This window comes from Ambystoma mexicanum, chromosome 1q, assembly GCF_040938575.1.
Source record: "Ambystoma mexicanum isolate Mex_15411 chromosome 1q, UKY_AmexF1_1, whole genome shotgun sequence".
Taxonomy (NCBI): Eukaryota; Metazoa; Chordata; class Amphibia; order Caudata; family Ambystomatidae; genus Ambystoma; species Ambystoma mexicanum.
Genome location: NC_090922.1, coordinates 835,633,639 through 835,647,152, shown reverse-complemented (window position 1 = coordinate 835,647,152; position 13,514 = coordinate 835,633,639). Strand labels below are relative to the sequence as shown.

At 46.9% G+C, this 13,514-nt stretch overlaps 1 protein-coding gene across 3 annotated transcripts in view; it reads left to right on the top strand.

Annotated features, from left to right (window-relative positions):
- The window catches only part of CEP350 (centrosomal protein 350), a 2,433,119-nt gene that overhangs the window by 1,139,536 nt on the left and 1,280,069 nt on the right, over positions 1-13,514 (top strand). For all 3 annotated transcript variants that reach the window (XM_069641456.1, XM_069641455.1, XM_069641457.1), the window contains one exon: positions 3,337-3,447. In XM_069641456.1, coding sequence (XP_069497557.1) covers positions 3,337-3,447 — 111 coding nt within the window. The remainder of the gene's footprint in view (positions 1-3,336; positions 3,448-13,514) is intronic.

Here is a 13,514-nt window from a genome sequence, read left to right as displayed (position 1 = left end):
ATAAAATCTATTTGTGAAGCAGCAACTTGGTCATCGCTGCACACTTTTTCTAAATTCTATAGTCTGGATGCTTCCTAAAGAGCTTGCTTTTGGTAAAGCAGTGTTATATTCAGCTATATAATATAAAAAATCTACTCCCTCCTCCAGAGAGCTTTCTACACTGCTTTGGGAGTCTTTCTAAGATGAGGAATACTTTGGAGGACACAATCCATTCGAAGAATAAGTATCTTAACAAGTATTCCACGTTGGAGGAATATCCAGTCGAAAGAACGTTACCAGTTGGTAAGTAACTTGTTCTTCTCAAAGTCCGGCAAAAGAGTTCTCGGGCAAAGTCAATAGCTAAAACAGCGGCACTGCACAGAACTTCTGAACTCTGCACTGGCATTGTCGGCAGTTCATTAGATTGGCATTCCACTTTGTGTCGCACACACAGTATTTTAAGTAATGTACTTAACTTGAAATTCAGACCATTCTTTATCAATGGAGGTACGATCTCCATGGATGGCAGCGGTCAATTTGTCAATTCTAAAAATATTTCGGGAGACATTGATCCATTCAGCTTTTGTAGGTAGGCTTGCCCTTTTCCACACTGTTGTAAGACAGGCCCTTGCAGACAGCAAGAGCCCTTGTATCATTTTGGGTACGTTAACTGTCTCGTCTTCCGTCTCGACCAGGCCAAATAGGAACACTGCAGCCGTTTCAAATAGGATCATGAGCGGTTGTTTCTCCCTCTCCTCCCGATCCAGCTCTTTAATCCAACTGAGCACTTCATCCCAATATGCTTGGACCGCCCTGCACTCCCACCACATATGCCAGTAGTCTGCCTTCTGGCCACAACCCCGCCAGCAGTATGGGCTTACATCTTGGTACATCCTAGCCAATCTGAGTGGGTCGTACTGCCATCTGTATAATAGCTTTACACCATGCAATTTGTGCTGACAGGAGATAGAGGTTTTCGAAGTCCTTCTACATATCTTAAGCCATGCCTTTTGGGAGAGGGGCTTTCCGAGGTATGCTTCCGATTTGTGCCTCAGTACGGCTGAGGGGGTCGCATCGACTTCAACTAGCGCCGTGTACATTGCACTTATAAGACCCCTGGAGCCTATGCATGTATCAAGGATTTTTTCGAACAGGGCGAGGTCTCTGTAATGCCTCCTTCTAGGCCTCTCGGGTCATGACACCTTTTAACTTCAGATATTGGAACACTGAGAGCGGGCCTACGCCTAGGGCTTCTTCATGCTCTTGGATGGTGATAAATGTCTTATTACTCCATAATTGCCTTGCCCTTTCAAGCCCTGCTTCATACGATGATTGGAAACTCCCTGGGTCTGGGATATTGTCCCGAATCCCCGGTACCCATAAATGTGCTAGAGGGGAGGGCCATGTCGTGATCCCCTTCATTCCTTTATTTGGTTTCCACATATGGTCCCAAGAATAGGATGGTTCTTAATTCTGTTTAGTAGTTGGGGTCCTGGCACCCACAGCCATTCTCCTACGGTAAATGGGCAGAGGTGATACTACTGCAACGAAAAAGCAAAATGGCCTAGGCAAGGCCTTCCCGACCAGAAGTATCCAAAAATGGAATGAACTACCAGCTCCACTGAAGCTTGAATCCAACTATATTCAGTTCAGGAAGAAATTGAAAACACTGTTATTCAAATAAATCTTGGAATTATGCCAATCCCATCACGATGAAATAACGGCCCGGTTCACATCTTTGTCCCGTTTTTGATCTTTATTGTCTTGTCTTTTTGGAATGCGCTCTGATGCCTGCGGGCTTTAGCGCTATATAAACAAATAAATAAATAAATGATCTAAGTCTATCCATTGGTGGTTTGTCTGCTGTCTGAGGTGCGGGATTAGCACTCGCAATTGGGCTGCCCTGTAATACAGTTCTATGTCTGGGGGACCTACCCCTCCATTGTCTTTCCGGAGGTGGAAGTACTGGGAACCCTGTGCTTTTTGTTTTGCCATAAAAAGGTGAGGAGGACTTTCCTGGAGGTAACAAAGTATTCTTTGGGTAGTCGAATAGTCAGCATCTGGAATAAGTAGAGCAACTTCGGATTGGTTGTATGCAATAAAATATCAGCATATAGGCCTAATTTGTATTCTTGGTCCCCTACTCTAATTCTCTCCACCCTTTTGTCGAGCCTCCGCTTCTGTGCCAGTGGTTCGAGGGATAGGACAAATAATAGTGCAGATAGGGGGCAGCCCTGCCTAGTCCCTCTTTCCAATGCAAGCCATCTCGAGTAGCCACCATTCACTGCCACGGAGGTCTTGGCAGAAGAGTATATTTCTTTGATGGCACGGCAGAGGCTCGGTCCCAGGCCTATCCAACCATTACGTTTTTTAAAGCATGCTTGTATGCTATTCGTGTTTTACTGGCGTTATTGTTGTGGTTTTAGTTCAGTCTAAATACCAAGAGGTTTTTTTTTGTTGAACCTTTTTTTAGTGGATTTAGTACTTGTTATTAGGAGATTATGAGCTCTAATTTCTAAGAGATCAAAGTAAAATTACTTTTCCTGCTATTTCAGATGACCCTCCTGCTAGCACAGACTTTGAGATTACTTCTGATTAGTTCCTATTTAGAGTATTGACTTCAGTGTTTGTATGATTCTCCCTTCCTCATGTCAGGTAGTATTTCATTTAAATGGGTAACCCCAATCCTGAATGATTGTTAGTTAAGTAACTTTTTTTGCATGTCTATGGGAATTTTTCTTCAGAGTTGGTGATCCCTCTTTGGAATGAAGTGTAGTAATATCATGTTCCTATTCCTAAAAGAAGACTAAAAGTGTAGCAGGGGAAGGTATAGCACTTCCTGATGTAACTGGGGTGGTTGCAATGATACTGACTGACTAGGTTTTGTGCAAAATCTATTTTATGCTACACCACGCGAGTACCTTTGCTGAACAATTATTATTGTTTTTTATCAACTGTTTTTATTAGTATATTTTCCTCCAAGAGTACATGTGATATGCTTAGCAAACAAATGAACCATCATATGATACGCAGATCAGTCATCTACTTCCATCACATGCACTTTGCTATTATTAATAACATAACCCAAAGAAACTCTACTACTACTACACTATAATCAGCAATAATTTTAACAGCAAGTAACATTTTGTCATTTCTCAGCGACTAGTGGATGTGCAGCTTGCAAACATATATGCATCGCTAAAACTGTTAATTGCAGAAAGTTCTATTTTGGGGCTTCAATCCCCCTCTCTGTCAGCTAGAACACACCTACTTTTATTTCCTGCTGCTTCGTAATAACCAGCTATACATCGTTCTCATCTAAAGTTTTATATTGGTCTCTTTTTGGTTCTTTGGCAGGCCCAGAAGCAGTTGCACGAGAGGGACATGACACTCTTAAAGTTCAAGGCAGAGCAGGAGGCTCAAGAGAGCCAACGTCAGCTGGATGAGTCCAGGCAGAAAGCTGTACAGGTAATCCTAGCATCTCAACAGCATGGGGACACTTGATGGGAATACACACCATTCTTAAAGAGGCAAGAACTCCTGTTCTTATTTACCCATAACTGAATCCTCCATGACCAACACAAATATTTATATGATATTCCTTTGTTTGATAATAGGGTGTGTATTATAGTCCGTTTAGTACAGGGTTAATTAGCATACAACTATTTGGAAGGAGAGAACATGTGTGTATAGTAATGAAAGCACATTATTGTTAATGAATAAGTGTTTATACTCCTCCAGCCTGACCCCTTTCCTCCATTATGATGTGATGTATCGAATTGGGAAAGGGGCTAAACCCTTTTATTTTGCATAAAAATCAAATTTGTTGACAGAACCATAGTGCATGTTTTGAGTAGAGCTAAGCCCGCAAGTGCATTCAATCGCGCTTTGCTGGACTGTACCGCTTCTTAGGCATGCAGGTCTATTTTTATCTTCCGTTAGAGATTCAAGTCATTCATTGATGGCAAGTCAACGAAGTGCCTTTAGGTAAGTTCTTCTCTTTTCTCCACAACACCCAGGCCCATTGACTGCTTTCCAAGTCAAGTATTGCTGGGTCCAGGAGGGTTCCTTGCGAACCTAGAACAGTTGGGCATCAGATTACCGATGCCTTGTAGGTTCTGCATTTAGGGTTAATAACTGCCTCCGGGCCAAGGCTCCTCGGAATCTCTTGCCAGAGGGCCCATTGAGGGTGCGTTTCAGTGCACAAAGGGACATTGGTTATGAGGGCTTTCTGAACATCACCAGGGTCTGTCCTGAGGTGCCCAGTCAGGCTGAGAAATTGGTCTCTTGGAACACTGCAGCCGTTTCAACATCATTCCATCTACAACGCAGATCAGATTTGTGCGTCCAGTGCCAGGCAGATCTGAGAGCATCTATTACTTCTCCCAACCACCCCATCTGCTGATATCCTCCCTGTCCCACCTCCTCCGCTAGGGTACCCTCTCAGGCACAATCAGTGCCTGGTCCTTCTATCTCTAATACAACCTCTTATTTTTAGGCCATAGCTGAGCTGACTGGAATACCAGTTACAGAGGCACTCTATTAAATTGCACTCTTTTGGCCCACTGAATCGGGTGGCTGTGTCCCTGTGTATTATTGTATTGGCCACATATGACTTCTTCTTTCAGACCTTCAGGAGCTCACTCCCCACACCTCCCCTATCCCTTGATGTATGCAGACACATGGTGAACATCCTCAACAGCTGGGAGCAAGGGCTTGCTTGTTTCAAGGGCCTTTCTAAAAGAAGTCCAGTCCTCAACAGTAATGGATGTTCCTGTTGAAACTTAGCCAGTGTAAGGAAGGAAGGCATAGTATCAATAGCTGACACAGACACAACAAATATAAGTTTTGAAAACCTTTATTTTGGTGTTTTGATTGGGTTGGTAGAACCTCTAAGTAGCCCTAACTCTAAAATGAGAGTACTCTCGACCATTGAGCAAATAACAAACAAATCCAAGTCATTCTAGTCAAAATAAAAAGGCCTGTACTAAAAAAACTAACATTGCCCTCCTTCTCTAATGACAAATGTGTTAAGGGAATTCAAAAGAAAAAATAGTGTCTTAAAACAAATGTCAGAATGGCTTAGGTAACAACTCCCTTCCCCACGGTCAACAGCACGGGTCTCGAGAATTTCTTAAAAAAGGATAGATGGATGGAACAGTTCTATCAGTCTTGCACACTTGGCTTTCTGGGACAATTCAACAGTTCAGGCTTTGGGCTACAAGCTTTTAGTAATTCAATCAGTTCCTTGGGCTTCGTCCGCCTCTTCATAAACACAGCTCAACTCTTAACGTTTATTTTGCCACAATTCAACACAGGCATCCCTCTGCTGGGCTCAAGCCTGCCTTGTTTTCCACATTCACCTTATACTTTATCTCAGTTCAGCACAGGCTTTCCTCTGCCGGGTTTGAGCCTGTCTCTATTCTTTTACGGTCTAAGACTTTCGAAACTGCAAGAATTTTACATAGATCTCTGCAGGACCACTTCTAACCCTCTCTTTAAACAATTCAACAATCAACAGACTTGTTTATTTCGCAACACCATTGCCTCTTGGTACTTGCAGTTTTCTTATTCTCTTTAATTGAAAGTTCATACACTTTGCCCCCTCGGCATATTTAGAGTTCATATGCTTTGCTTTTCACTTATTCAACTTTCGCTCGGGATTGCAGTTACTTTCTTGCCTTCAGTTACCGTTTAATACAATTAAACTCGAAGCATTTCACAGAGATTCTGCCTCGCAGGGCCACTCTGTTACTTTGTATACTTTTTTAATCACTCAGCAATTGTCCTTTTCATTACGTGTTTTATGGGCAAACCTTTGCTTTTAACACAAACCAGGCTTTTGTTGCCTTCGATAACTCGCTGGTCGTGTTAATTAGGCTTCACTCTTCAACGCTGTTCATGTAGCAGTCAAGGCCATTACCAACGCCTCGTGCTCAACTCTGTCGTTGCCCGAGAGGGTAGCAGGCCGCTTTTGAAGCATCTTGGAGGTTTCTCCTTCCCTCTCTATCGGCATCAGTCTTGCAACGCTTACAGCTTCCCAAAAGTGTGGAAGTCTCGCCTGGCTCTCTCTCATTTTTTGTAGTTGCCAATCAGCCCCTTAGCCTTCCAACTTCCATAGACTGGTTCAAATCAGCCCAGAGAGGGCGGTTCTTTCTTGTACCCAGCCCTGCACCGCGTGCCTGTGCATCCCACCTTATATCCTGACAGGGAGTGTTAACAAGTGGCAGGTGTGAATAAGTTTGGATTACGTGCCTGACTCTACCTGGTCTTATTAAAGGGACAGAGCCATTGCAAGTCAGTAGAGGTAATCAGCCTAGCCTCATTGCTCATCTTCCTCAGTCAATTTGAAGTGGGGAGGAATTATGGGAGCTGCAGTTTCCCGAAAAGTAAGCAGGGATGGGGGGTTAGATGGGTTGTGGAAAAAGGGCGATACCATGTCACACCATCAGGTGCTTCTCCCCACTCCCTGAGAACAGTATCACTACATATCCCCACCAAAAATATCGCCATATATATGGTAGTCGGGAACGGCCATAGGCGATATTTTTGGGGGGATAATTGTTGGGGTTTTTGGGAGCGGGGGTGTCTGTCTCCCACTCCTTTAAAATTAATGCAGGGGTTGCGGGGGTGTCACCCGCAGGTTCCATGCCTTAATATCGCCACAAAAATATGGCGATATTTTTGTGGGGATATTAACACATGGAACCCTGAGGACCCCCCTACCCAGGTGATCCTCCCTTGTTTGTTCACCCCCAGGGTCAGGATCCAAAAGCAATGGCCTTTCCCTGGCCACTTGAGTACGGGATCCCCAGGGACTAGGTTGTGAAACACCCTCTGGTTTCTCACACCAGTGAAAGCAGGGGTTTCGCCTACCCCATCATCTCCAGTGGTTCCTTCTCCATCACCTCTTCCTCCATTGTTCCTTTGTTGATGGCATCCATACAAATTGCAACAGGTCCTTCTGTACTTTCTGAACCTATGGCTTGGTGATGATCAGACACTCTCAAGACGATGAAGATGAACTGGATCCAAATGAGGCCTCCAAGTCCATCAGTTCAGACTTTCCACAAGCGCCCAGAGTACCTTATGGAATTCATGGTCCTGACGGATCCTGAGGCACCCGCTTCAGAGGAGGTAAGTCTGCTTTCTGTTTTATCTTCCAAAACTTTGGTCTGATCTGGAATTCCAAGTCAGAAGGAAGTTCTGGCGGAAGCTGAGAGGATTTTGGCAAACCCTCACTCAGATTGGTGAATAGGAGGATCAATTTACATTATAGTCAGGACCTGACAGAGAGAAACTCTTCCCGGCATCTCAGTCACATCCAGTCTTTGGTGGTTGCTGCAGCTACTGTGTGGAACACATCCATAACTGTCTTCTTTTACCCCTATTAATAAAGAGGAAAAGCTGCTTGACCTGCTAGGGTGAAAACCTTTACCAGAAAGCATGTCGCAACTTCCTCCCAGCTAATAATGCTTTCCTGGCAGCTACTAACCAAAAGTTGATGGAGAGCGCAGATTTGGAGAGTTACCTCCTGTCTGAAAAGCGATTGGCTTTTAGGTCTGGGTTAGCCAAGACGTAACTAGTGGCTGCTGCTCTAATGGAGTCCACCAGTCACCAGATTGACACTGCATCTAGGTGCATGTGCCTGGGGGCAGATGCAAGAAGACAGGTTTAGGTCTGGGCTGCTAACTTCAATTGAGATGTGCAGGAGAAGATCCTGGATTTATCGTTCGATGGCCTGTAACTATTTCATCCTTCAACAGATGAAGAATTGAATAAGACGAGTTCTAGCGAGACGGATATGTCTCGGGTCTTCTTGACCAAGCAACCATCTAAGACTTCAAGATTCCTCTAGGCCCGACAGTTTAAGATCCTTTGCAGGTTGTTTGTGGCTTTCAAGATAGAAAACAGTCAGCCTGGGATAAATCTGCAAACCAGCACAGAAAGAAGCAACAGATTACCCCAGCAAGAAGCTTTGCGAGTCAGTTCAGACCTGGGAGCACTTCAGAGCTGTTGTAAGCAGTCATATCTTTTCATACTGTAGTTTTTTAGAGGCAGCTGTTCGGGAACCCTTGGATACTTTCTATAGTTGCCATGGCTTTTTGTTTCCAGTTCCTTCTGTCCCTCCTACTTTAGTACAATTGGGGAGCAATGCCTTTAGGAAGATGTTCAACCTCCTCTTCTTGAGGACTATCGAAATGTTCCCCCTTTCCGAGAGTGGCTCTTATGTTTTTCTCAATTCAGCATACAGACAAAATACAACTTCGTAGGTCTTCTAGACCTTTGCCTTCTCAACTTGTTTCTTCCTTTACAAATCTCAAGATGATTAAACCATTGCTTATACAACCTAGGAGATATATATGTGCAGTAGATCTGGAGGATTCAAACCCTCATGTTCCCATTGGGCCTCCTCATTGCAAATTCCAATACATTTCCCTAAGGGTTTATCTGTTTCAGTGCAATGTCCTTCTCTTTGTCCTGAATGCAGCACTGAGGATCTTCACTAAATTGCTGACCATGTTGACCTCACGGGTGTGCATGTATTCCCTACCTGGACGATTGCCTCGCCCGAATTGGGAGTCCACATGAGATAATTGCCTCAGCTCTAGGTTTGTTGCCTCTCCTACTCATCTAGGGTTTCTCAATCAATATGAGCCCATATGGAGAAGCCTCACCTTAGCAGTAGCTAGGCGCTCTTAATTTTTTTTAGACAATGTAAACAAGCTACTAATGGCATGATTAAATAATGGACTGATGTACTGTTTGGTTGGGGCTTACAAAGCAATGTTGAATGAAAGGGGGACAGAGGGAAAACTCGCCGAACTTTGAGATAAGTTTAGAGCGGAGTAAAATGTGCAATGCTGTGCATGACGTTTGGTTCTAGCATCTGCACTTAGAGGGATAATAAATGGTGGTGATGTTTGTTTTTTTTAACATCTGTTTATTAGGTTCATAACAAATTTCTAAAGAAATAACATTCACCCTTACTGCCTCCCCGGTCCCCTTTCATCCAACCCTGTTCCGACTCAGATGTGCAGCCTAGCCCCTTGCAATGCTCTCTCTGAGGTGTAGTCCCTTGTTCACCATTGACTCTGCTGAAGTTGTATATTTGCGTATATAAACATCATAACCTTGGCAATGTCCACATATCCCTTTTATGAGATGTTAATTTTGAATACATTTTGCGTTTGAGTCCAGTTTGTGAATTCCAAAGATGAGGGGTTTCATAGAAGAGGGGAAGCGGTGGGAATTTTTGGAGATTGTTATATTGTTTGATACTTGATCAGTTGTAATATTATGTGGAAAATGCCAATAAAGAAATATTCCAGGAGGGGCGTGGCCAAGAGGGCCATGTAGGAGGACGTTATTCATGCAACAAGTTTGCTAGAGCTGGACGGAAGGAGGAAGCAAAATGGCCGACTAGGGGCCAAGACAAAGGATCCAGTTGGCCACGGGATGGCGAGAGGGCCGCGGGATGGCGAGATGGCTGCAGTCGACTTGAAACGAAAACTGGTTGCGCAATACACAGAGCCCTCTGAAATAACCTGCACGCCCAAACCGCAAGAGATGAGCTGTGTGGGGAGCCGGCATATGGGCAGAAGTTCCCCTGGTGTGCGGCGGGAGTGGCCTGCGAGTGAGCCTGAAAGGGGAAGCTAATGGATGGTGTTCGGCGAGCACACATGTTGCAACAAAGAGGCTCTACTGCGTTAGACCCATAGGATACAAGGGCAGCAGTCCCGGGGCCAAGAAGAGGCGCATCGGCTCCTCAAACAGCTGATGCTAGGCTGCAATCCCCAGATGGGAAGCAAGATGCCCGGGCTACGCCAAATATTGAAAAAGTAACAGCAATGTGCATGAAAGGCTTCAAAGGGGATCTGGACAGCATACAACATTGAGGCATGACATTTCCTGGCATAACCAAGGTACCTCCAGAGGCGCAAATGATCTAATAAGGCGCATGACCACCACTAGCACCGCCCCAGCAGCAGTAAAGCAAGGAGGGAGCAGACCGACAGATCACTGTGAGCCTCCCAGGACTGGTTGAGTGGGGAGGCTGGTCGAGCTGCTGCGGTGTTGGTGCTCCCAAACCTGGATGGCACTGACAACACTGGGACCAGGAGTGAGACCCCCCGCCCGAAACAAAGGGAAGCACGCTGGTCGGCCAGCAGGCTCAGTGCTGGGTGGATCCTGGGTGCCGCTGGAGGTGGCAAGGCCCAAGGGCATGGCCTGGCAGCTGAAATTAGAGCCTTCAAAGGAGGTGGTCACTCATCGGTGCTCCGGACAAGAACCATAGACCACCCCAGCAAACGCATAGAGGCAGCGAAGTGAGGACCCATATGATCACGTGGGAGAACACAATCCATTGCAGTGAATAAGGACTGGGCTTGGAACACCTCCGAGGCAGCCTCCTTGAACGCGAGAGATTGCAACGGGTCGCCCCCGCTGGAACTGCAAGCCACAAGGGGTGAACCCGATCCACGACCTATAACTGCGGCGCCATGTCCAACAAACCTCCGAGGCTTAAGGGGAAGCAGCTTACGTTGGACGAATGCGCCGCCAGGACACCGCCCAACCCGGAAGGTGCCAGGAGCAAGGACAGGCCCCCAGCAGGCAGCATGGCCATCACGGGCACGAATCAAGAGGTCTTAGCCGCAATCGCAGATCTGAAGCTGGCGTGGGAGACCAAGCTTGAACTGGCCGTGGCTGATCTGAAAACAGCACTGGACCGCAAGGTCGGAGAGGTGCAGGAAGAGGTGAACCTTCTGCGGCAGGACGTAAAGTCACTGGCAGAGCGCACTGAGAACCTCGAGAAAGAGGTGAGCCCGAACACGGCGGACTGTGCTTCACACAAATCAGAACTACACGCCCTGGTGCAGCAGGTGGCCAATCTGGAGAACAGAGCGGAGGAAGCGAAGGATGTGCCCAGCGAAATAACATCCGCATTGTGGGCTTGCTGGAGGGTGCAGAAGGCCACAACCCCACGGAATCTATTGAATCCATGCTGCTGCAGGAGATACCTGGAGGGGCCCTGTCTCAAGGGTTCGCGGTAAAAGGGCGCATAGGGCTCTGATGAGGAAGCCGCCACCGGGTGGCCCACCTAGGCCAGTGATTGCCAAAATCCTTAACTACCGAGATCGGGAAAGGATACTGGAGCACTTTCGCAAAGGTGGAACAATTCAAAAGGGGGCGGCACACATAACGGCCTACCCGGACTATACCTTGATGGTGCAGCAGAGTTGTATGAACTTCGGGGCTGTCAAGAGGAGATTGAGAGAAGCGGCCCACAAGTATATGTTGCTTTAGCCGGTGAAATTGAAAGTCTTACACAAAAACAAAACTTTCTTTTTTGAAACTCAGTAGGATGACATGGGATGGCTCGACACGCAAGGCTGCCCCCAGGAGTCGGACATCCAGACGAAAGGAGAAGAAGGAAAAGATAAGTAATGTGCGATGGGAACGCCGGACGGAGGTGTGGCTTGGGACTATGGGACTTGGCTATAGGCATTGATGCGGCCTACTGGCCGGCATAACTAGATTGGAATAGAAAAAGAAACACGTGCACTGTGACTATTGCTTCATTATGGAGCCTTGCAGAGCTAGTCTTTACACCCCCATATAGAAATTAGCTAGGTCACCAATAGCGTGGTGACACCCTGCTGAGGTCTTGGCCTGGGGTTCCAGGGTAGGCCCAAACGCGGGGGAGCCTGAGATCCAGGGATGGAGCTGGGCATTTCTAGGGGTAGGGCGAGGAGGGGGGAGGGAGAGGGTTGTGTGCAGTGGTTTATTGTAGTTGGGGAAAGGTAAGTGGGGGGGGGAGGGAAGGGAAGTTTGTAGTGTTTGTAGTTTTAGGAATTTTGAACCGGGGAACGAGCCTAAGCAGACTGAGACGGAAGTGGGATCTGTTCCGCATGCATCAAGCCAATGGCATCGGGTAATCTCAGAATTGTGACCTGGAATGTGCGGGGCCTCAATAGTTACCTAAAACGCAATAAGGTGATGATGTACTTAAAGAGGATGCGGATAGACATAGCTGTGCTACAGGAGACCCACCTTACCAAGGAGAAGTTAGAGGTGGTCAAGAGAAAATGGAGGGGCAATGTCATGGGGGCCACATACTCGGCATATGCAAGAGGGGTGATTACATGGGTGGCACCGCACGTGCCATTTCAGCTGCTTAGCTCGACGACAGACCCAGAGGGTAGGATGGTGGTGGTGGGTAAACATTATAAATTTGTACGCCCCTAACCATGACACAGCGACATATTTTAGGTCCTTATATAGCGAAATTAGCACCCTGGTGGGTGGAGCAAAGGTGTGGGGAGGAGACTTCAATTGCACCCTGAACCCCAAAATAGACCAGTCAGATGACAAACTAGAAAAGCCGGCACCGGCAGCCAGGGCGCTGACGATGCTGGTGACTGACCTAGGTCTAGAAGATGTATGGAGACGACTGCACCCAGTTGATAGGCAATACTCACATTACACGGCACAACAAGGCCTGCATACGAGGCTGGATTATGTGTTTGCTGCTGCCGGGATAATGGGAGAAATGGTGGGCGCGGAATATAAGGCCCGGGTGCTATCCGACCACTCGCCTTTGGTCGTCGAGTGGCGACATCAACCCCCCAGAGCGCGAATCCTGACATGGAGGCTCAGAACTGAGGCTTTACAGGATGCGGGATTTCGAGAGGATTTGAGGGAAGCCATTGAGGAATACTTTGAAATTAACACCGGCAGTGTACGCTCTGAGGGAACAGTATGGAAGGCATTTAAGGTGGTGGTGCATGGGGTGGCTATATCAGAATCGAAGGGGCTCAAGGGGGGTATTGAACGAGAACTGCAAGAAACAGAAAGAGAGCTAGAGGGCCTGATACAAAGTGAGGGGACCACCCGTGAGGATAGCACCAAGATCAGGGACTTACAGACGACTTGTAGTGAACTCTGGGACAGATTATGCAGATTAAATTACAAGAAATACACAGAGAGGCTACATGCAGGGGGGGATAAGCCGAGTAGATTACTGGCCTGGTTATACAAAAATGGGATGCCCCGTCCGGTGATCAGAGAGGTCAAGGAGACGGAAGGCCGAATCTGTAATACCCAGGAGGGGGTAAATGTGGTGTTCCTCAAATATTACAGACGACTATACGAGGATGCAGGGGAGGAAATGAACCAAGAAATACAGGAAACGATAGAGGACATAGGGCTGCCCACCTTAGATGACCTAGAACGCGCAGATCTAGACGCCCCCATCATCCCAGACGAACTGAAGATGGTGATCCAAAACCTGCCTACATGTAAGGCGCCTGGGTCGGATGGGTTACCCAGTGAATTTTATAAAACGTATAAGCAGGAGCTACTCCAGCCACTGCTTGCCATGTTTAATGAAGCCTATGAGCAGGGGGAACTGCTGGCGTCTCTCCGTGAGGCAGTAATCATCCCGCTCCTGAAACCAGGCAAGCCAGACGTGGACTGTGGGTCTTATAGGCCCCTGTCTATGCTCAATCAAGACAGTAAAATACTCACGGCAG